Source organism: Ammospiza caudacuta, chromosome 2 (assembly GCF_027887145.1).
Source record: "Ammospiza caudacuta isolate bAmmCau1 chromosome 2, bAmmCau1.pri, whole genome shotgun sequence".
Lineage (NCBI taxonomy): Eukaryota > Metazoa > Chordata > Aves > Passeriformes > Passerellidae > Ammospiza > Ammospiza caudacuta.
In genome coordinates this window covers 87,505,731-87,529,340 of record NC_080594.1, presented here as the reverse complement: position 1 = coordinate 87,529,340, position 23,610 = coordinate 87,505,731, and the positions used below count along the sequence as shown (strand labels likewise).

The 23,610-nt window shown below is 39.7% G+C and overlaps 1 protein-coding gene across 1 annotated transcript in view; it reads left to right on the top strand.

The window, feature by feature from the left end:
• LOC131554959 (cohesin subunit SA-2-like) overlaps window positions 1-23,610 on the top strand; it is a 57,854-nt gene that overhangs the window by 191 nt on the left and 34,053 nt on the right. The window contains exons 2-13 of the mRNA XM_058800598.1: window positions 118-286; window positions 4,678-4,762; window positions 5,371-5,517; window positions 6,969-7,065; window positions 8,079-8,155; window positions 12,092-12,163; window positions 13,930-14,134; window positions 15,207-15,358; window positions 16,587-16,660; window positions 17,094-17,217; window positions 21,131-21,229; window positions 23,301-23,380. Coding sequence (XP_058656581.1) covers window positions 243-286; window positions 4,678-4,762; window positions 5,371-5,517; window positions 6,969-7,065; window positions 8,079-8,155; window positions 12,092-12,163; window positions 13,930-14,134; window positions 15,207-15,358; window positions 16,587-16,660; window positions 17,094-17,217; window positions 21,131-21,229; window positions 23,301-23,380 — 1,256 coding nt within the window. The 5' untranslated portion in view covers window positions 118-242. The remainder of the gene's footprint in view (window positions 1-117; window positions 287-4,677; window positions 4,763-5,370; window positions 5,518-6,968; window positions 7,066-8,078; window positions 8,156-12,091; window positions 12,164-13,929; window positions 14,135-15,206; window positions 15,359-16,586; window positions 16,661-17,093; window positions 17,218-21,130; window positions 21,230-23,300; window positions 23,381-23,610) is intronic.

The following is a 23,610-nucleotide window of genomic DNA, read 5'->3' as shown; positions in this document are numbered from 1 at the left end:
GTAGGTTTCATTTCTTTCTGTTTCATCCTTCTCTGCAGCCGGGCGGGGGATGGAGCGGGGGCTGTTTCTGGGCTGGTTTGCGTGGAATTAAGTCTCTTTGTGTGCCTTTCTTGACAGTTTTCGGCCGCTGTTCCGCCCGCAGAAGCCGAAGGGTTGTTAAGTTTTTAACACTGTCGATTTCGGCGAAGTTTCCTCAGGAGGTCGTGACAGTTTGTTTGTGCTGCTGAAATAATGTAGCGGAAATGATAGCGGAGCCCAACGCAGCCAGTACCCTTCCCAGCCAAAAGTAAGACCTGGCACAGGTTGTCTGTAAAATGTGTGGGTAAATTCGGGTGCTGTCCCTCGGGTTTGTGTGCAGACACCGCGGCAATCTGTGGTGTGTCACCTTGGGGGAAAGGGGAAAAAAGGGGTTTGCTCTGCATTGTGCTTTGTTACTAATATCTTCATCTAATTTCCTTTCGTCTACTATTTAGCATCTCCTTAGTGTAGTGTTTTATGCTGTTTATGACAGGGAGCTTGGCTTTGCAAGCTTTTCTGTGCCTTATTCACTACAGTGCCTATGTGTACCCTACCTTACAAAAAAAAAAAAAAAGGGAGCAGATTCATTGTCAGTGCACGTGTTCCCTTCATCAGAGAATTTGGGGATGCTGGGAGGGAAGAGTGCTAAGTAATCTGCAAGCTTCCTGTAGGCGTTGCTGGGGGCATTGCTTCTGTATATTTTGTGTTGTTTTTATCAGGGAGCCATCATGTCTTCTTCCTTTTATAATGTATTTCTAAGTCGTTTGTTGAGATGAGATAAAGTATTCATATAATTGTTTATGCAATGGCAACTAGAAGTTCCACTAGAATAAATATAAATAAATAAAAGGTAAAGTTACAACATTTGGGTGTTTCTTGTTTGGTTTCAAAGAACCAAACAAAACCATTCTTAGATGTCCGCTGTTGTGTGCTTTGAACTCATTGCAGCCTGGTCTTTTCTGATCCTCTCGTGTTCTGGGCCTGTTTGCTCCGTGTGCTTTGCTTCATTATGCTCTAATGGAGGCTGAGAGTTGTAGTCCATGATGATAGATATAGCTTCCCATATGTCCATTCCAGTATGTTTCATCTGAAACCAGCCTTTTACCTTCAGAGGTGTTAGGCAGGTACATGGCAGTTGCTTATTGGAGCTTCTTATATTGGTTCTAATACATGAAGCAGTTGTTTTGAAATTTATAATTTTAAAATTTTACAGGTAGGATTCTTTCAGTAGCACAGATTAATTGTTCCTTTTACACAACAAAAGGAATATATTGCCTCTTTGGTAAAGATATGTTTTCTTTTCAAGTGTGAGTCACCAGATCTATTCTAAATGTTTACAAGATAAGAAAACTGAATTCAGACGTTATCACAGTAATATTGGGTCTGAGGATTAGATGTGGGACTTGGCTTCCTTCATGCTTAAAGTGTTTGATAAGTAATACTTCAAGTGCTAGTGAAAGGACAACATTGTGGCATGAACACAAGGTAAAAATGAGTCTCTGAGCCATACATAACAGAGTATAAAGGTGGAAACAGAAATGGCTTTCTGCTTATGCTTTCTTAATGGTTGCTGATGGAAGCAACTAAATGGCTGAGAGCTGTTTCTTCCAGTGCATGAGGCAGTGAATGTATGCATACAAAGTGCTCAACATAGTGTAGAATAACAAAGAGAGGAAAAAAAAACAACAGCTAGTTCAAAATTTGTCAAACCTACCATTGCACTCCTATAGTTGAGATGTTAAATGGAGATAGACATAGGGATCACTGCAGAAGTGACCCCCGTGTCTTCCTCCAGCTAGATACAGTAATACCTATGTTTTGCTTAAGAGAATAAGAGGATGTCTTAATTCTTTTAACAGTTTCTTCAACAGAAATGTAGTTGTGCAAATGAAAATTCCATTTAAATATCCCATTTAATTGCTCAGTGGTTTCATGGGGTTCAGTTTCTAGGTGCTGGTCTAGTTTCTGCAAATGTTTGTACCTGCCTCACGAATAGCCTAACTGGAAGCACCAGTATTAAAGGCTACCAAGAAAAAAGAAAAAAAGAAGAGAGAGAAAGAAAAGAGAAACATGAAAATTAGTAGTACCTGGATTAAAAAACAACCTCTACATTTATGTAAGTTGTCTGTTGTTGCCAGGGCTTCCTGAGGCATAGCTATGTGCTGCAGTGCACTGATAACCAAAACAGTTCAGAAACTAAATGGCTTTTTAATACTAGTATTTAGTGCTTAGTTATATTTCTTGAGTGCTTAAGATAGATGTTTAGTTGCATGTGTACCAGTTACTGTAAAAGGTTTCACCCCAGCTATGTTTTATTTGGCCCAGACCTACAGTTCTCTCCTACAGTGAGGGAGCTGTAGGTCTGTGGTCTTCCCACTCTTGGAGGTTTTGCTGAGCTTTGGTAACGTGCTGCTCCATGTGCCTTTTCCTTACTTTGTTGGGCCGCTTTTGCTACAAGTATATTTTGTCTGGCGTAAGAAATGAAACAAGTAGCACAAGGCCAATAGATACCATCCAGAGAGCTGTCCTTCAGAATGTTCTTAGGAAGGAGAGGTGTGAATTAAACCTTCAAAGAAGTATGTTCTACACAGAGATAGTAAAAGCAGTACGTGATCAGACAAGTCCTTGACGGAACTGTCCTGTGGCAGTTCTGATTTTTGAATTATTTAAATGTTTTAAACCAACTTGGACTCAAATATAGTTGCTATAATCAAATGCAGTGCTTTTATTTTCTTTCTGGGATGGAGTAAGTTGCTAAATAGTACTTGTAAACACTGCAGAAAAGGTTTTGAAGGTGGGTTGGGTGTTATGTTGAGGTACAATGCAGAAACCGGTAACCCATGTTACTGCAGTGCTGGCTGGCACCTGAGTTGCAGCTCGTGTGAAACAGTGCAAGTAAAAACCTGTTAGTCCAGCCCCACAGTGATGCATTCTGCTTTGAAATCAAGAGTGGAAGGATTTAATCACATAGGAGAAACAGCTCCTTGCCAAACATGTTTGGATTCTTTTTGGTTTTGTGGTCTGTAGAAGGATCTGAGAAGAGCAAACTGGCATCAGAGAAGCAATGCATATTGCTGTCCCTTGCTGTTTGTTCTTTTCATCTGGGAAGTCTCTGGTAGTACTTGGGCTACTTAATCTCTGTGGCTTGCAATTTTAAATCAAAGAAGACAATTGAAAAATTTTGTGAATGATTTCTTATAGAATACTGACTGCGCTGGGAGCTATAGTTTATCCCACTCTTCGCATGCAGAAGTCCGCACAGTTGGTATAAGGATTGGTTCATCCTGAGTTATTTTCTTTCCTCCCATCTATCAAACACTGGCATGTTTTGAACTTTTCTGTAGCAAATAATAAACAGAATTTAACTTCCATTTCTCTGTAGAGAAGGTAAGCATATGCATAATTGTATTTAGAAATTTTATATATTTTGGTGCAATTTTATTTTTCTATAGAATTTTTATAGGAATCTTTGGAAGTCTCATTCTACATCAATTCTTGAAGTGTCTCAGTAGATTAAAAAAGTAAACAGAGACATGTTTAAATAAAACTTGTCTGCTCTTACCAACAAAATAATGTTGGGACCTTGGTCCTGCAGTTGATGTTATTCGGTCTCAGAATTTGTTTGCAAAACAATTGTGGGAAAAAGAATGATAAAAATGCTTATCTGGCATTGATAAACCTAGGTGGAGTTGAGCTGGCTCTGCATTCATAGAACAGTTAATTCTCCATCTGTGTTTGCCCACTCTGGATACTGGAGAGTTGACTGTATCTGATAGTGTAACACACTGGTTTTCTTTGTTTGTAAAGTGGTCACTTGTGTTCATACACGCTCTTGTTGCAGTAGTGTCATGAAAACAGAAGTAATTGTACACTCTCATATTTACTTTCTTTCTGTGCCTTCCTGTAGTACAAGTCAACTGGCTTCATGTCCTGGCCACTGTAGTTTAAAGGAGGCCATTGCAGCCAGCTTCCAGTACTGGGCCTGCTGCACAAGTGGGATCCAGCTCGTCTACTCAAACATGACCTTTGGCAAAGCACATTGTTAGCATTGGGAATGATGAAAAATGGCATGGTTTCATTGCAGATAAATGTATGGCTTCAGATCTCCCAGAAGGTGCATCTTTCTTTATACAATTGTTCCTCCGTGATATTAGCAATGACTTGAAAATGAAGTTTTTAGTGTGTCTTTTTTCTTTGGCATGTTTAATAAACAAAGTAAACCAGGTTCTTCTCATTTTAAAATGTCAACACATCAAATGTAGCTGCTTTGTTTAGCTTAGGGCACCCACAGAGTGAATGCCTACTTATGTTACTGGTTCATGGTGCAAAGCTCTTAAGTCAACAAAGGCTGCATTAAGTCAACATCAGCTTTCTGTTTCATTTACTTACTTTATACTTCCTTGATACCTTTGATAGCTTAGCTGGTTTTCTGATTATCTGCATATCTTACAGGAAAGCCAGTAGTCTGAAAAAGGCCCCAAATTTCTTTTGTGCTTTTAAAGTTAGCTGTTTGGGTTTTAGTGAAAAAATGTCACCAGTACCAAACAACAAATTAAAAATCCTAAAATGCATGTATTTGCTTTTCTTCTGGCTTTATCCTGAAGTGTGTAGTCCTGAGTGCTTGCTGCTAACTCCTTCAATATGTTTATTGCACCTTAGAGAGAATGCTGTCCATGATGAGACTGTGCCTGAGTCTCCTGCTCAGAATGGCACCTGTGTGAGAAATGGCAACCTGAAAACACCAGTAAGTTAATTTAAAAACTTTTTAAAGTTTTAATTCTTTTAAATTGTGGAGTTTATTTTGTGTCTCATTCAGTTGTTACAAAATTGAGTACTGCATGCAGCAATTACAATGCATCTTAAAGCTGGTCACTGGATACAGCTTGACCCTCAAATTCCATTGGCAGCAAAGCCTCAATGCTGGCTTTTGAGTGGTCAGTTCATTTCTGCATGGCTCTTCCTTTGTGTGCAGCCGATGTTAATTGGCAGGTAGTCAGTTTAACCTGTGAGGGAAAAGATGTGGAAGAGCTTCTGTGCTTGCTTTCTGTTATTCAGAAATGACAGCTGCCGCTGAAAACTGCCTTCTGGGTAGTGTGCAACTGTGCAAAAAATTCTTTCCTGTTACATCTTCCTATGTTTATGACTCATTGTTAAAATGGGTAAAATTCAAACTGGTAAATCCTTACTTTCATTTCCTTTTAGTATGGTCAAATTTGGTAAGGAATTGTTGGGGTCTTTGGGGCATAAAATGTGCAGCCTGGGGAAGTGTTTACAGTAAGAGTGAAATAAGCTGGTGTCTGTGAATGCCTGTTGTATTGTGTTTTCTCACACACTGTGTTTGACTCGTTTCAGAGGGAGAAGCGGAAGGTCCGAGAGCAGTGTGAAAACATCAGGAGGAGTTCTCCCGCTAGCAGAAGAGTGAGCCAGCTGCAGAATGGAGAAGTGGTTGAGGCAGTTACCTTGTTTGAAGTGGTTAGCATGGGGAAGCAGGCCATGCAGGTATTCCCAGCACTGAGTTCTGAAAGCATTTGGTGGAGGAAAGAGTAATAAACAGTGGTCATTTCCATTATTTGTAATGTGGAACATTTAAATTTTGGCTTAGCTGGGGAAGAAACATGTTCGATTGGAAAACTGCTGTGAGTGTGGTGGCTCTTGGAAAGAACATCTTGCAGCTTCAGTAAATTAGTGAAGAGGTAGCTGTCAGATGTTTAAAAAGAGGAAGGAAATTTTACCTAAACCAGTCTACAATGCCTTAATATACAAAGAGATAATTATTTAAAAAAATGTGGAAGAGATTCATCAATAGCAAATTTAGTTGTCCAGAATTCTGAAAAATCAGGTTATCTTTTTTTCCTTCTTTTTTTTCCTTTTTTTCATATTTCTTTTTTCCTCCTTTTTTCCTCCCCTGTGCTTGCCTTGTACTATTAATCCTTTACCTTCATTCCAATGCAGTTTGCCAGCAGCTAGTATAATAGGCAGGTTCCCTGCTCATCTCTACAGTTAGCAATTTTCTTCAATGTGAGGAAGCCTACCTCCCCATATTCTTTAAGCACATTTATTATCTTTGTATATGTGTTTGAAAATCTGGAGCCCCACATATTTTTATGTACAGTTATAGATATGTCTCTGGTGAGTAGTGTTTGTAAGCAAAGAGTGTGTGTGTGTGTGTGTGTGCACATGCATGAAAAGTGCATTTATATTTTGGATGTGAAACCTTTGTGCTATAGCTGGGGTAGCTTCTGTAGAGCTGTCTGAAGAGCTTGGCTATGCCAAGCTATGCCAACCATCATGGGAAGGCAGCAGGGCTTGAGTTCTGTTGCTGCTGGAATTTATTAGACCTGTGTGGAACTACTGATGGGTTGAAGCCTGGAAAGCTTGTCCCAGGAGACCCATGTCACTTACAGGCTGTAGACTGTACTGCCCTAGAAATGAAATCTGGAGCAGTTTTTTGCCTTATGTTAGTGTGTGAACTGTTTCAAACCTACTGCACAAATCAAGTCCTAGAGAAAAAGAGAACCTCCAGGGTAAATTGCTGGTAGGATTTAGTAGTAATTAGATGGTGCAGAGGCTAAATGTGTGTTTGGATTTTTTGTTGTTTGTGTTTATTTATTTGTTTTTAAATTAAATTGTTACCTCAGTGCAATCAAGAACTCAGGAGGACAACTTTTTTATTTTTCTTTATATTACATTTATTAAAACTGTGGTAATTTTCCCTGTTAACAGGAAGCATAGAATCTGTGAAAAACAACATTGTCTAAAGCAGTTTAAGACTTGAAAGAGTCTTTTAGAACTACTAGAAATGGAAGAGAATTGCTTGGAGTTTATTCTTGGTTTTGTAATTTAATGGAGATGGAGCAGTGTTAGTTTTTATCTTTATTGTGGGTATCTTCAGTGGAGTGTGGCAAACTGTCTTCATCTCCTGACTAATGAGCTTCTTTAATCTGTTCTAGTCTGTAGTAGTTGACTGGGTTGAAGCTTATAAACAAGACAGGAATGTGGCACTTCTGGATCTCATCAACTTCTTCATTCAGTGCTCAGGCTGTCAAGGTAATTTACCTTCTTCACAGCCCTTCCACTGTCTGTGAGAGGAGTTTGAAGTGTGCTTTTTGAAATGGAGTTTTTCTCTGCAGTAAATCATGAACTTATGATCTGTACTGTTCGTTAAGACGAACTCCAGATGGGCAGGCAAAATAGAAAAGAATGCTGCTGGTTAAATTCTTTGTGCTAGCAGCATTCCAGCTCTGAGAGTTGTATTTGAACAAGGTTTGCAGGGTCAGGTTTCTGAAGTGGCATGTCACATTGCTTTGGAGAATCCTCACATAGGGACAGTGCTTTTGATGAGTGTTCTAATTAAAATCCAGTGTTTCAGTTGGCATTTGTTTTGTATTTCTTGGTATCTTTTGTTTTGCTAGTGTCCTTGTTTGAAAATAAGCAGCTAGCAGATTCAGCTCCCTGCTTTGGTGGCTAGAAAAGCAGTCTCTTGCCTCATTGCAGTTGCTTTTGCTAGAGAGTTGTGAAGCTGTCTGTTTCATAACAAACATTGAAGCACTGCCTTCTGGGGACAGTCTGCTAGTGAAATGCTTCAGGATGGCAAGTAAGAGATTTAAGAAGACTGTCCTATTAGTTTGAAACTTCTGAGTGTATTTAAGCAGCTAGAAATGTACTTTTTACATATCTCTTTTTTTTTTCCCCCTCTAGGTCTTTGACTAATATGCCTTCGCTTATGAGAAATACTTTGGGGGTTTTGACTAGTTTTGACCTGTGGGTAAAATTTTAGTCAATCCTTGAAGTAAATAAATGAACAGAGAAAACAGCCTTTCCAGACAGCACAGAGCAGACTTCTCTAATGGGAATTTCAGTTTTGGTTCATCAATATTTTTTCCTATAAATTAATTTATGTATCTTTTTCTGTGTATGTTGCCTGTACCAGTGTACATACGTAAAAGAGAATTCCCCTGTCTTCAGTGTTTCTAAATTTAATAAAGTTCTTACTGTGGTTTGGACTTGATTAATGTTATAGAGTTGTGAGTAATTCTTTTTAAAACACTACTTTTTTTTAGGCATGGTAACAGCAGAGATGTTTCAAAGTTTGTACAAGAAAGATGTCATGCAAAAAATGACAGAGACCTTTGATAAGGTAGGTGCTACTTTAATTTTGCATGTCTTTTTTATATAAACAATAGTCTCTACCTTATTAGCCAGCCTGGATGGAATTCCTGTTGCTTATCAGGAGCTCTGTACCATTACTACTGCTCTGCATTAATTTAGTAAAATAAATATAGTTTTTTGCAAGAGAAATTTGTTGTCATCATGACCCATTTTAGCAGCAGCAGCAGATTTTTTTTTAAGTTAAGTTTTATTTTGAGAGTTTTACTAGGGCTGACTGCAATGACTTTATAGAGGTAGATATAACCCAGCACTGCAGCAGGTAAATGGCTCCTTTGGTATTTGGTTGATAGGTCCTTTAAAAAATAGTAATATGGATTACTGATGAATTAATTCAGATATTTTTAGCTGATATTTTATTTGAAAATGTTCTTTCTGCTTTACTGACAATTATGATTTTTAATAACTGTATTACATCATGTGAAAGAAGAAAAATGTGTTTCAGATTTTTAGATAATTGTGAAAGCAGTAGTGAGTATTTAATTTCTTGGGGATTGTTAAGAAAGGCACATAGCTTTACAATGCTGTTTCACTGCTTGACTGCTCCTTGGCTAATTGTGGCAACGTTAAATTTTCTGCAGTGCTTTCACAGTTTCTTCCATGCTTTTTTCCCTTATGTTTGTCACTTCTGAATTGATTTGTCAAGCAGCAGCCATCAGCCTTGTTTTAATTGAGCATCTCTCAAAGACCAGCTGCTGTAGAAATTCCCACAGAGAATGAATTTGCCAACATGTTTTTCTTCATTTTAGAAGTGTAGTAGCACTTGGGCTAATTTTTTGACAGAAATGAACCTCTATGTGTCTAGCCATATGAATTAGTAGTCTGGCACTTCTTTGCCAACTAAATTAGCCCTGAACAACAGTCATGATACTGCAGGCACTCTGACAGAGATGTGATTACTTTTACCATCAGCCTGGAAATACCACAGCTCTGTAATTTTTTCACCTGTCTTCATGGGCAAAAAGGCAGGTTCTGCAGTTGCCTTAGAAGCTGTATTCTCTATGCTCTGTAAAGAGAGTTCTCTCATAAGATGGAATTGTAAGTTAGTGGTTTAAGTTAGTCGAGGAGGAGTGCCATATGGGACTACTGGGATTTCAAAAACATTTTTTAAAAACTAATGACAGTAATAGTGAAAGTAGTAACGAGAGTGGAAAATATTGCCAGATATTTGCTTAACATCATCTTGCCTTTGAATTTTTATTCTTTGTTTCTAGCATTCAGAGGATTCATTCTTGATTATTTCAGTGATTCAACCATGGCATTGCTGTTCAGTTAATTAATTGCAGCACTACATCCTTGCATCAGTACTTCCTCTTAGAATTCTTCATAATGTTAGTGGGAAATGTTAATAGAGTTCAGTATGGAAAGAAAAGAATTCCTAACATCCTCATGGTCATGGTGGTGAAGTATGAGTTAGTTAAGTGGTCAGTGAGCTGGACTGAAAACTGGTGGAACAACCAGGCCTGTGGGGAAATGATCAATGGCAAAAGGTCCAGTTGGAGTCTAGTCACTAGTGCTGAGCCCCAGCTTGATATTGTAGCCAATGCTGTTTTACATATTTAGTAATGACCTGGACACTGAGGCAGAGTTTAGTCTTAGCAAATTTTCAGATGATGCAAAATGGGGAGGATTAGCTGCCAAATCAGGTGGTTGTTCTGCTCCTCAGAGGGACCCTCAACAGACTGGAGAGTTTGGCAGAGGGGAACCTCATGAAGTTCTACAACAGGAAGGCCTGGGAACCTGGGAATGAATAGCCCTGTGCACTACTACACATTGGGGGCTGATAGACTGGAAAGCAGCTCTTGGCGTGGGTGACAAAATGAACATGAGCCAGCAATGCACCCTTGCTGCAAAGTTGACCAACAGCCTCCTGGACTGCCTTAGGCAGAGCATTGCCAAGAGGTCATGGGGGATGATCTTTCCTCTCTGCTCCTACTACTGAGACTCATCTGGAGTGCTGAGTCAAGATTCGGACCTTGCAGAACAAGAGAGAGATGGGTTTACTGGAGTGAGGCCAGTGAAGGGCCACAAAGATGATTTATGATCTTTGATATGAGGAGAGGCTGAGGGAGTTGAGACTGTTCAGTCTGGAAAGAGGCTGGCTCAAAGGAATCTGGCCCATAAAATACCTGATGTGACAGAAGGACAAGGAGGAAGCACAGCTCCACTCAGTGGTGTGGAGTGAGATGGTGAGCGACGGGCAGTGGGTGCAAACTAAAATGGACAGAATTTTACCTGAACACAAGAAAACTTCTACTGAGAGAATGATCAAGCAATGGAACAGGTTGCCCAGAAAGGTTGTGGAGTCTCTGCAGATATTATTTGACTGCTCGTGGCATCACCTGACACTGAGGGAAAGGATGTGTACTTTGAGGGATCCTTGACAGAATGATGATGGCACCAATTGTAGTTAAAAATTAAAGCTTTATTTGTTAACAGTATGTTATTATTAGTATAGAGCAGAATTTATGATTAAAATGGCACAGGATTTCTATAAGTAGAATCAATATAATAGCATAATATAGAATGTATAATATAGCTCAGGTCTCATTGTCCAGTAGGAGTTGTGGTCAGAGTTCACCAGTTAGACCTTGCAGTACCTTGATTTTGTTGACAATGCTCTGGGTGCTGTGATGCTTCCCTGTTCTCTGACTGGGTCATTGCCACCACCTGCCTGGCTGAATGCCTGGGATCTACAGGCTTGGTAAGGAAGGGAGTGATTGGTCTGGCGCCCAGGAACAGTGAGACTGTGAGGGAGGGAAGTTAATCTGTTTGATTTGTCTGCTTGGTTCACAGGACCTTCAGGGCCTGGTAATGAGGGAAAGGGAATGAATATGTGACCTGCTTGGTCACAGAGAAGGGCTGCTTGCTCTTAAAATTGCATTAGTTATGCTAACCACATTTCCAGGGGTTGAGAGCAGAAGTGCTAGTTGCACACAGCACTGGGCTGCCTATGCTGGCTGACCTTGCTTGAGCAGGTGGGGTTGGATTAGATGATCTCAGAGAGTCCCTCTCAATTTCAGTCTTTCTGTAATTCTGTGAAAACTTGTACTGATGTTAGAAGCAGAGACTGGTTTTAATAGGGTCATGGAGGCATTTATTTCATCTTTGTGAACCATGGTATTCCTCAGTGATGAGGCAGTCTTGTCTTGACACCATTTTTTGTTTTTCTTCTATTTTAAGATAATCTGTTTCTTCTGCTTTTCTTCCTGTTTGTGACATTTACTTCTTGCAGTTCTTTGTTTTTATGTGGTTTTTCTTTCCTTTCCCATTTTGTTGCTTAGACATTTAGGAAGGGAAGAGTTAACTTTGATGCTTAATTGTATAGCTAGATGAGGACAGAAATACTTGTGCTTCACTGAACCTGATAAAGAACTCTAGATTTAATGCCTTTTGTTTTGGAATAATTGCAGAAAACATCTTGAATCAAGTTGCACTAGTGCTGAAAACATTCTTCTCTAATTTGAAAAGCTCAGAAAGTTTTTTTTAGAGTTTAGATGTTTTACATCTAGGTACCAAACGTTGAAAAGGGTTATGTACTTAGACTTGCTGTGGAGCCATATCTTAGAATTAATAATGGGGGTTATACCTTGTATATGTTTGCTTCTAAATTTGTAAACAACTTGTCTCCTATTCATAACAAGACAACTCAGGTTTTATATAAAAAGTGTGTCTTTCTTCTGTCATTGGTTAGTAAAAAAAAACCCCAAAAACCAACAAAACCCAGATGAGAAGGATTTAGGTTTTTTGTAGTATTTTGGCTTGTGTGGGCCGCCTGTAGCACACATTGGCTGAAGTTCTAATGGCCTTTGAAATATGTTGCATGTTTTGAAATGCTTTTGTCTATGAATTGTGTGTGCCATTTCATTAACAACCAAATTTCAAAATTTTGTCTCTTGCATTACAGGAAACTGGGTTGCAGTATAAGAAATTCATGGCCTATCCTTGGATCCTGACAGTTACTTGGCCGGTGGACATGGTAGGGCTGTTGTTGTTTCCCACAACTGTAGTATAGCTTTTTCTGTGGGGAATTTATCTGAACTCCTTGTTGGCACTTCATTTGGACTTTCCTCTCTTTCTGTAGACTCTGTATGAAAGAAGGAAACATTTTCTGGTTCAGTCAGAGCAGGAGCTCACATCACTCTGTTGAGTGATTTGAATAGTTCTCTGGAAGAACCTGTGTTAAGGGTCTAATCTGACTTGATTTCTAGAAGCAGAATTATCTCTCTACTGTTTATGAAAGGAATCTAAGGGAATCCCAAGTTAGGTGCCTCACTTTAGGTGGCATGCCCCTCATGTTGTGTATATGGTTACAGCGTGCGTGTTACCATTAAAGAGTATCCCAGTGTGAAAAACATGGGCAGTAGAAATGCTCTTAAAAAGTAACAAGTCTTTGTGTATTTTGTGCTAATTTTCAGATTGAGGAATAAGCTATGGTGATAAAGTAGGTATTTCCTGAAGTTGTAGATGGTCTTTCTACTGTCCATGTCATGATCAAGGAGCACTAAATGAGGCTTGCTGGAAACTTACCTTTCTGTTTTGGCACTTGCTGCTACTGTTAGGCTCTGAACTGACTCTTACAGCCTGGTCAGGAGCATATTCCAAATTCCTGATGTGCTTTGGGTTGCAGCCAGCCCTGTGATCATTCTGTATTGACATTTCTCATTAAAGCAAGCAGCAGTCCCTATGCATTGGAAACATAGTTACAGGAGAAGAGCATGAAGTGTACTTCAGAAGCACGGGAGGTTATGCTGAGTGTGATGCTGTGTTAGAATGGGGCTGAGAAGGTGGTTGCCCACTGGTGAAGGACAGCTGAGCAGTGGCCAGCCTTCAGGAGGAGATTTTCCACAGTGAGTGAAGTTTTGGAGTTCCTTGACCTCACTCACACATGGAAACTATAAAGATGCAAATTCATATTCTGAGCCGTTCCTGGGATCTGTGAGGTGTACATGAAATGTTCACACTGTCTGAGGCTGCCATTTACAAAGTCTGTCTAGTATACTTTCCACTATTTCGTGTGAGAAGTCATTTCACCTTCCCTCTGTCTGCTTTCCTCTTGGCAGTATCAACCATACTGTGGACACTTATGTTTTTATTGTAATTTGCTTTTTGCATGATGTCAAAGGTATTGCTCACTTACTGTTTCTGTGGGGGTTTTTGGAGACCCAGGTGCAGGCGGTATAGGTGAATGACTGAGTATTTGGCATTGAGCTTTAGCCTGATAAACTGCTCAAGCTGGCAGTGCTGCTGAGGAGAACAGTCCTGTCCTGTTCATGCCAGAGTTGTTTATCTCCACTTTTCCCTTACTTCATTTTCTGCCTTGATTTTACCTTACTTTTGCAGGAAGAGGAAGGATAGGGAAGTGGGGAAGCACTGCTACCTGTGAGAAAGTAGAATAAGCCAGGGGTGCTCATGGTTTATGCCAGTGAAAGTTACTTACTCTGCTCTGCCTTCCCACACTTTCTCCCTCTTGTCTGTTCACAGTTACCTTGCTTACATTGCTTTCAAAAGTGAGCTGTTATGACAGTGATGACAGTGTAGCTCAAATAAAGCTATTTTCTCTCTCTGCTTGCTTGTATCCTAGTTGCTTGTCCCTACTTTGGAATACTAACAATGGAAAAAGTTATGGGGGATGAAGTGAAACTGTCTGTCAGCAGAACTCTCTCTGATGTTCAGTGGGAGATATGGGAATGTACAAGCAGAACTAATTAGTGTGTTTTCTCTCAACTTGTCTCTCTTGTGCAGGACAATGAAGACTACCCGCTGATCAGAACAGGGCCCTACTGGAAGAAGTTCAAGGCCAATTTCTGTGAATTCATTGCAGTGCTTGTGCAGCAGTGCCAGTGCAGCATCCTGTATGATAACTACTTGATGGATGCCATCATCTCGCTGCTTACAGGGTTAGCAGATTCCATGGTCAGAGCATTCAGGCACACAAGCACTTTGGCAGGTAAAATCACTTGCAGAGTTGCTCTAGAGGTGCTGAGTTCTCTTGACTTGTGTACTAACAAAACTGCTCTAAATTGAAAAACTATTTACTGGAGCAGTTCTCTTATGCACTGAGAGTACCTTCCTCCTAGTGTATGTTATATGAATGTCCATAATATAAACTTTTTGTTCCCATGTGTATCTGAATTGAATTTGAATGCTTTAGATATGATAGATCTAACATAATTTTTCTTTATAAAGAAATCTTTAATGCCTGACATGACTGACTTCAGAATTTTGCTGTTTTGAATATTATATTTTTCAGTAACTGATTGATTTTTCACAGTTTTTTGTTGTTTCTCTCCCTCCATTAACTAATGTGATGAGGTTGCAGTAGGTGCTTCACCTTAAGAAGCTTCCTTTGGAGAGCTGCTATTCTTGTGGTCTCTGTGCAAGAAAAGAACATAGCTTATTACACATTTTTGTTTCATGCAGTGTGATGGTACTAAAGCTACTACTTTTTTCCCCAAAAGCCAGTAAATACCCTCTTTACTGTTCAAAGAGCACTTAAAGTATAATTTATTCTAAAGTACGCTGTTTACTTTGAGGGCTCAAAAAACTTACTTGAAATCTGTTCAAATCATCCAGCAATCCTTAAAGGAATGTGGATTTTTGTCCATTCCAGTAGTATATTAAGATTCCCAGCAATTTCTGAGCCAGCCTCACTGTTTTTTCAATTTTTTTCTTTTTGATTACCAACAATCAGCTGTTCCACAATTCTAGGTTCTCTTGCAGAAAAGTCAGAGTTGCATAAACTTACAAGAGAGTTGCCCAGTAAATTACGTTTCTGACCAGAACTCTGACCAAAAGTTCTAAATCACCAGAAATAGAAGTTAATTTTCCTTTTTTGATCATTGTCTGCCTTTAAAATAAACACTGTATTTTAAAGCAAATTACTATAATCTAGTCGTGTTCATATTTTCTATATAAGCTGGATTTGGCTAACCATATCCTTTTTGTGGTAAAGTGGTGAATATATTTATGCTGCATGTCTCTGAGCTAAGCTAATTGTGCTGGGTTTGTTTCTTTTTTAGCAATGAAACTTCTGACAGCAGTTGTAAGTGTCCATCTGAACCTTGATGTCAACAAGCACAATGCTCAAAGATTGTATGAGGTGGAGAAGAAGAGGCTAAGTGGCAAGAGGACCAGTTACAGACTTGATCAGCTAGAGAGAAAAAGGAAAGAGGTTAGGGAAGTGTCTTGTATGGGAGACTTGTGAAAGTGTAAAAGGATTGCTGGCTGCTTGCTCTTGGGTCCCTGCAGTTCTCTGAGGTTTATATATTTTTTTTATGCAAGGTGCAGAGCAGGTGTGACTGGCTGGATTAAGTGGTACAAACATGACTAAAGTAAAAATTGCCCTATGGACTGTCAACCTGTGATATCTCACCTACTGGTTGCTTTTCTAAATTGGCATCATTAGCTCTTGATCTTCACACAAATATGGATTTACACAAAAATTTCATTGTCTCAGTAGCTCTGGTGTTGTGGAAGTACAGTTTTGTATATGTTTGTACAAATTACAAGCCCAAGTTTTAACAGTGAATCAAAAGGGACACAGACAAAGTGTCATCTCTGTGTAAGTAATGCATTCCACAAAAATGGATTGAACTTCAGGGATGTCCTGTATAATTTTTGCTTTTCAATTTCTGTTGTTTCTTCCCTGCTCAAAGACAGCTCCTTTTCAGCTCTCAGAGGCAGAGTTGTAACTGTAAAAAATAACTGTGGTTTGAGGGAGAGGGTGACTTGGTGAATGAACATCAGGTATAGTTCCTTGTCTCCTGACCTTAGAATCACTTACCTCTGGTTTGAGTTTTAGGTGTCTGTGGGCTTCTCTGAGACAATACCCCTTTTGTGGAGAGGAGTGTTTGGGTGAGACAGGATATTTTAGTATCATTGTAAGTCTGATCTTATCCTCAAAGACAGAGGAGATAGGTGTGATGGAGGGAAAACCCAAACTTGTCACCCTTCCTGATGCTGTGGATGAGGGAATATTTTTATTAGGTGACTTGCATTTTAGAAATTCCTACCTAAATTTTTGGGATTCAGTTTTTTAATAGGCTTGTTGTGTATTTTGAAAATTTCTTTGCATTTTTTCCATCTCTGTTTGAGTACATGAAAAGTATGTGAGGATCGCTTTGTGCTGTATCTTTCTGTGTGATTTCTGATAGATCAAGACTCACTGTATCAAACAAGTAGCTTGTTTCCCAAGGCTAGCAGTTGTTATACTTTCCTCAGGATGTAGCCATAAAAAGGTTAGTTGCTAGTGCAGATATAGCCCCCTCATTTTATGTTGGTACCACATGTAAACATGAGCAGTTTGCATCGCAGTGGTATTCTAAGGGCCCTGATGAAAATTTTTCATGTGTAGTGAATTGTGGGACTAATATTAACATTCAGTTCTCTTTGTATTTCAGTATGAGCATAAGCTTCTAGAGATACAGAACATGATGAATGCTATTTTCAAAGGGACGTTTCTAACCCGTTACCGGTAAGAGTGAAAATAAAGCTGTGACGTGTGTCTGCATTCCCCAGAAACTCCTGCTCAGGTTGTACAGATAGGAGAATCAAGTTAAACATCCTGGAGGCACTGATGGTGTCAAGCAAAGTGTAGCAGTTAAATTATTTTTAAGAATCTGGGCTTCCAAAAGGACCTCTCTAGTGTGTTCTTTCAGTTCTTCCTGCTGGCTGTAGAGCAGTGTATTTGTGAATGAGAAGATATCCAGAATTGCAAAATAGTTTGTGGCTAAGAGTGGTCTAAGTACTGATTGAAGAGTAACTTATAACATTAATATGAAGATACTTGGAATATTTTGAATTATACATGCTTTTGAAATTCCGGAACATAAAAATATTGCAAATAACATAATTGGTTTTAAAATTAATTTTTAATGTATTAATATTACAATTTTATAATTTCACAGGGATGTTATCCCCGAGATCAGAGCAACTTGCATGGAAGAAATTGGCAGCTGGATTAAAACATACCCAGATGCTTTTTTGAATGACAGCTACTTAAAATATGTTGGATGGATGCTTTACGATAAGGTAAAGTTTAATTTTTTTTTTGCCTAGGGCAGTACATTAGTTTTCTAATTTTAATTTTTTTGAAAGAATCCTAGCATTTAAATTCTTGAGAGTAGATGTTTAAGACTGCCGTGGTACAATAAGAATTTACTTTCTTCCCCATTTCAGGTTATATTTTAAAAGCCATTTTAACACTAAATAACACCAGTTCTGTGTGAATCCCTGTATGTGCAGTTATATTTATATGTCACTGAATTGGGAGTTATGTCTGAAATGTAAAATGGCTCATATCTTTTGAGAAGGTTAGATGTTGACTGAAGTTCTGCTTTTAGGCTTGATGGACATTGAACATTTTGTTTAGATTATTATAAAGAATGAAAAAATAAATATTGTCTACTACTATTCTCTTGTAGTAGAATAGTCTTCAATGTTGCATCTCTCCTATAGAGTTAGACAGATACAGAAAATGTTTAAAGGAAGTCCTGCTACTTCTGAAAGGTTTAAAGGAAGTCCTGCTACTCCTCCAAATACCACCAAAACAAACAAGCAAAAAAACCAAAAGAAAGTCAGTGAGTTCAAACCCCAAGCAGTAGAACAAGAGGCAGTGGGCAGAAACTGATTCGCAGGAAGTTGCACTGGAGCCTGAGGAAGAACTTTACTGTGTGGGTGACTGTTCCCCAGAGATGATTGCCCAGAGAGGTCATAGGCATCTCAGTGGAGATGTTCAGAGCTATCTGGACACAATCCTGTGCTGGGATGACCCTGCTTGAGCAGGGAGGTTGGACCAGATGGACCAACCAGATGGATCAGGTGCACCATTGTGGTCCCTTCCAACCTGACTGTTCTGTGCTTCTGTGAAAAAACTCCTTTTCTCTTGCTTTGAGAAAGCATGAGAGACTTCAGGGGGATAGGAATGTTTATCGGGAGCGGCTAATTAGCGAAGTCGGCACGCTGTACTTCTGCAGGCCGCCTTTGAAGGCGCCTGTAGCTCCTGTGCGGATGCTGGAACCCGCGGGATTTGTTTGTGCCGGCTGCGGGCGATGTTCGCGCCGTGCGGGTCGGGTTGCGCTCTGCCACGGGGCCAGCAGGGGGCGCGCCAGGCTCCCGCTTCCCGCCCTGCGCCCTCCCTCTGAAGGTGGCGTTTGGGGTTTTAGGGCGACAAATAGTCGGGAACTGTCGTTTGTTCCTGCATGCATTTTATCTGATCACAATATCTTTTTATCTGGAGAATTCTCAAAAGAAAATGCCTTTTTTTTTGAAGATGATGCGTCTTCATTTGCAGTACTCTGCAGTGAAGATTAACAGCTGGTGTCTCTAATTAATGCACACAGCTCACCCACTGCCATTTACTGGAAACTGGAAGTAGAAAAGAAGTAGAACTGGAAGTAGGCTTTTTTAATCTGAAAGCAATGCAGATGCAAGCAGAGTGAGATGAAGTGGAGTGTCTTCCATATTCTGCATTTGGCTGAGACCTGGTAGTGTGCCACTATTGGTGGCTGCAGTACCACTACTGCAAATTGCCTGATTTCAAAATGAGAGCACCAACAGGGGCAGCAGTGTTTTTTATATACTGTCATGGATTTTTTTGGGAAGGCTGGGGAGGGAGAGCAGTTTTTAAAATTGTTTTGCCTCAAATGACAGTTGGGTTGTCTTTGCTATCCAGGAGTAACTCAGAAGTAGACCTTCCCAGTTCATAGTCTGGGAAGTGTTGACCCAGCAGTCCTATCAAACCATCCAGGTCCCAGCCTGTATTTGTAAGGTTTATTGACTGGCCCCATCTCTGTGATAGTGGTGGGGCTGAAATCTCATAACTGAATGTGTTCAAGCAGTGCTGGAGCCTGTGCAGAGCTCTCAGAGGTCACTAGAGCTGCCCACCACTTTACTGATGTTTTCTGTCATCAGGTCAGGATCAAAATGTGCTATGATACAGCTGAGGCAGAGTGTATGTGTTCAGAGTATCCTGAAAATGTGCTTACATAATTCCCCTTCACTTTGTCACGGCTTTGCAGCACCAGACAGGCAGGTTTTTTGTTGAGATTAGAATGGTAGTTCTGATGAGGGGAGTAAGTGGCTGGGTGTTTGTGTTTGCTGATGCTACTGTTGAAAGAACCTGAAGGTAGTGAGATATCCTTGATCATTCAACATTACTTCACATCCTTCCAAAACTATGGGGAATGTTGAATTTAGAAAAGGTGAGGTGGTTGAGAAGGAGAAGCAAGGAAAATGCAGATGGAAACTTAGGAAAAATACCAGAAGTAGTCACAGAAGTAGTTATATGTTTCTATTTACTAGAGTTAATTTTCTCAACACTTAAAGGAACATACATGTGTGGGGTTGTGACTGAGAGCTTTTGGATAGAAACCTCAGAAGGGAGATGTACACTTTAATGTGTTTAACATTATGTCTGCAGACCTACACTTGACTCCACCTGATTGGCAAATGACATTTCCAGGTGTGTGCCAGGGGCTGTATGACCATTCAGCAAACCAGTGCACACTGTTGTCCCTTTGCCCACAAACAATTTCAGTCCCTATTCACAAGCAGAGTGTTGTGACAGAGAACCAAAGGCAACTGAAAGAACCAAAGAACCAAGCCAGCTTTGCAGTACCTTGGCTGAGCTGAGTTTGTGCCAGTGTGCAGTGATGGTGCCACCTTGGGGCTGTCTGTGAGTGAGTTCTGTGGCAGTAGGAAGCAGCAGGTGTGGGCAGCAGTCTCTTCCTCAGAGACTTTAAAATATAATACAGAATAAGTACTGCTGGTGTGTCATGGGCAGATTACAGAACAGTGTATATTGTTACCTGTTGACCTTTCACTTTATATTTCTAGCAAAAAGCTGTCTTAAACAGAGCTGTTAGTCAAAGCCTGCCCCTGGGTATCATCCTTGGCTTTCCATCTAAGCAGGTGAACAGGAACTTGTAGCAATGGATAGCCTGTATGTAGGTGGTCTCCTTTCTTGGATTTCTATGTTTATTCTTACTACTATTGTTAGCAAGAGGAATTAAGGAAGAAATATGAAGAGACTGATTCAAAGCCTGCAGTTCATCTTAGTATCTCTGCTGATATGCTTAGCATTATAAATTTACAGAACACATGATTTTTCTATGTTGGATCATCAAAATCACTTTCCCAGTTCTATTTAAAGCTTTTTCCTTTGAATGATGTAACAATATGCATGAACTAATTGAAAAGCTGGCTAAGGAAAAGATTTCTTTTTGAGGCATCTATGAAGCAGCATAGCAATAGTATGAAATAACACCTTGTATGGATAAATATATTTTGCCTAAATTAACTAATTAGGCTGAATTCAAAACAACCCTTTCCCTACAATACTTAAAATATCATGTTCTAGTGTAAAACAGAAACAGGGAGAAGGCATGGTGCTTGACTCTATAAGAATCCACAGTGCATTTCTAAGTTGTACCTCTTCCTCTGGGAATCTAGAGAAATCTGTAATTTCTTGGACTCCTTGTCTGTGTTTAGCAATTGTCCCAGTCAGCTGTTGACAAAAAGCAAGCAAAGTCTGATGTATGGGAGAGTGCTGGTTGTGCTAAGCAGGCCATCCATACTCCTGTCTTTGTATCTTTAACAGATGAATAGCACAATCCCTGTATCTTTTGTATTCTGTTGCTTTTACTAACAGTGGTCTGTGAGAGTTTCTTTGTGTATGGCTCTTAGGGAGCCATACACAAACTTTGATGTTACCTTTGAGTTTGGCTCACTGCAGGCTTCCTCTGTGTGTGTGTAAGAGAGGGAGATGAGTGTGTGTGCACACAAACAAACTGGTACTGATGTCATTGATAAAGAAGATGAGGCAGCATTTGGATAGTCTGCTGTAGGCACCCACAAAGAGCTCTTTTTTACATGCTGTAAATGCTGATGGTGACTAACAAAATACATGTATTTTACTGTTAGCCAATTTCTCTTTGTCTTACAGCAAGCTGAAGTGCGCTTGAAGTGTCTTCTGGGGCTGCAGGGAATTTATAGCAGAAAAGAACTTGTTGCCAGGATGGATCTCTTTACTAACAGGTTCAAGGTAAATGAATTACTGTTTGCTGTTTTTTTAAGTCCAGGTTGGGTGTACACACAGGGCCTGATGTTTTGATCAGAGCTATCTCCCCACTCTCTTGACTAAGAGGAGCTTAGACTCCTGCAGAAACACTTTGGAGGAGCTTAGACTCCTGCAGAAACACTGTTGACTGAATAGAAGGAGTTTTGCAGGGATGTTTCCCTCTGTTTCTATGAACTCTTCCATTTCACTTTAGTTCACACAAAATGGTGTTAGCATGCACTGTGGTCAGTTATCCCCACCATTTATCCAGATTGGCCCAGTTTTTTTTACAGGATCTTTGGCAGATGACAAAGAATTTCCTATGCTAAAGATCCTCTTTTTGCTGTCCCTGATAATGGGTTAACCTTGATAGTGGACTGACTGTCCATGTATCACACTGATGTGGGAATGGCTCTCTCTTGGTCTACCATGTCAGTATGAATCTTGAAGAAGGATCCCTTATGTCCTTTCTGAACAAATCAGGTGATACACTGTAGTTTTCAGTGCTTGTTTTGTGGCTTCACTGACCCTGTACTCTGTCATATTCCAACGTCCCAACTCATTTAAGAAGTTAGCCCTTTACTTTTTTTTAACTCTGGCCTTGCTAAGGATTTTGTCAGCTGCTCTTACCCTAGCAGGGTTGCACCTTCTCAGTATTTGAGTAAGAAAGCTGAAGATTATGTGATTGATATCTCAGTCCCTGTGAATCAGGACATGATTCAATGTCAGGACAAATCAATGCCTGCATGTGGTAGCAAACCCATGGTGTTTTTGCAAAAGGTGCAGGGCTTACCTATGTGTCAAAGCAGTTGCTAATAGTGAAAAATGCTTATCACATATCCTCCAAGAACATGAAATGGCTTAATATTGGTATCTTAGTAATAAATTATTCAGAATTAAACTCAGCTATCTAAGATTGACCCCTGTTTTAAATGATTATGTGGTAGTCCCTTATCTTTCTGACTGCTGTAAGCTCTGTAACCAAACGCAGGATTGGTATTCAATAAAGAGTGATGAAATAGCTCCAGGCTGTTTGTGCTGCAATTTCCCTGTGTGGAGGATGCAGTATAAATGGATTATTGCTAACTCCATCCCCCAGTCAAAAAACCCCCACCCCAAAACAACTCCATCCCCTCTAAACAAAAGAAATCAAAACAATTACGCATAAAATACCATTTTCAAAGTTTAAAGTATGCTTTCTTAGTGATGGGGAGTGTAATCATATAGCCATCAATCCATTTCCTGCAAACAGGAGTTACACACGCTCCCTCTGTTACCCTTGAGTGTTCAGACTCAGGACTTGTGGATTTAGATACCTTCCAACTGGATTGTGAGAAAAAGGAAGGTGCAAAGGAAAATGAATGCAGAGATTTAGAAACCATGTGTTAAATGGGGAAACTAAAATAGTTCCAAATCAAGCAAGTCTAAAGGTGTAATAGTATCTTAAAGATATAGGCCACACTGAGGTGTGCAAGTTCCTGGTTTCATGGGATGGGAAGTTTTTCAGTTTTTTGAGTTGTTTGCCTGTGTACTAAGTTACAATATTGTGAATTCTGGAGCATAGCAATATTGCTGCTATGCCATGAGGTACCTTTATGACTTTAACTGTCTTTTCAGCAAGGCACTGACTTCTGTAATGTGTAGGTGCAGGCACTTTACTGTTAGTGGGAGAAACTGATTAGATAATGCTTGTAATTTGAGGCTTACCTTCATTTAACATACTGAAGTGCCAGTAGTAACATCTAAGAAACAAGTTGTCAGTCACTTTTAATTTGTAGTGTGTAGTTAATTTCTTGTGAACACATACATTACATGTATAAAAAATATCATATTACTGCATGATTAATTCCGTTAAAAAATTAACATGCTGTAATTTTCAGGGGCTGGGGAACTACTTGGTAGTAATCAAGTTGCCTTATGTCTCTTAGGAAATAGCTGCAGAAATAAAAATAAATCTCTGCTGTACTAGTGTAGATGATCTAGCTGTAGCAAAAAATACATGTTTATTGAGAACAAACCATGTTACATCTTTTTATTGTCATTTTACATCCATTAGGATCGAATTGTGTCCATGCCTCTGGACAAGGACCATGAAGTAGCAGTTCAAGCCATGAAACTCTTGATGCTTATGTCGCAGTAAATAATTTCTTTTTTAATTTACTGTATTGTTTTAATGGCAACAAGATCCAGGTACAAACCTGATGAATCTTCCTGTAATCAGTTACTTGTTGGGAAACAGTTGCTTCTGGCAGGATATGAGTTACAGTTAAAGCTGCTCAAGACATGACATTTTCTTTCTGTGGGAAATGCCAGTGTTAAGAAAGCCCTTGTGCTGAGATTCAGTCTGAAAACTACGTTTTTATATC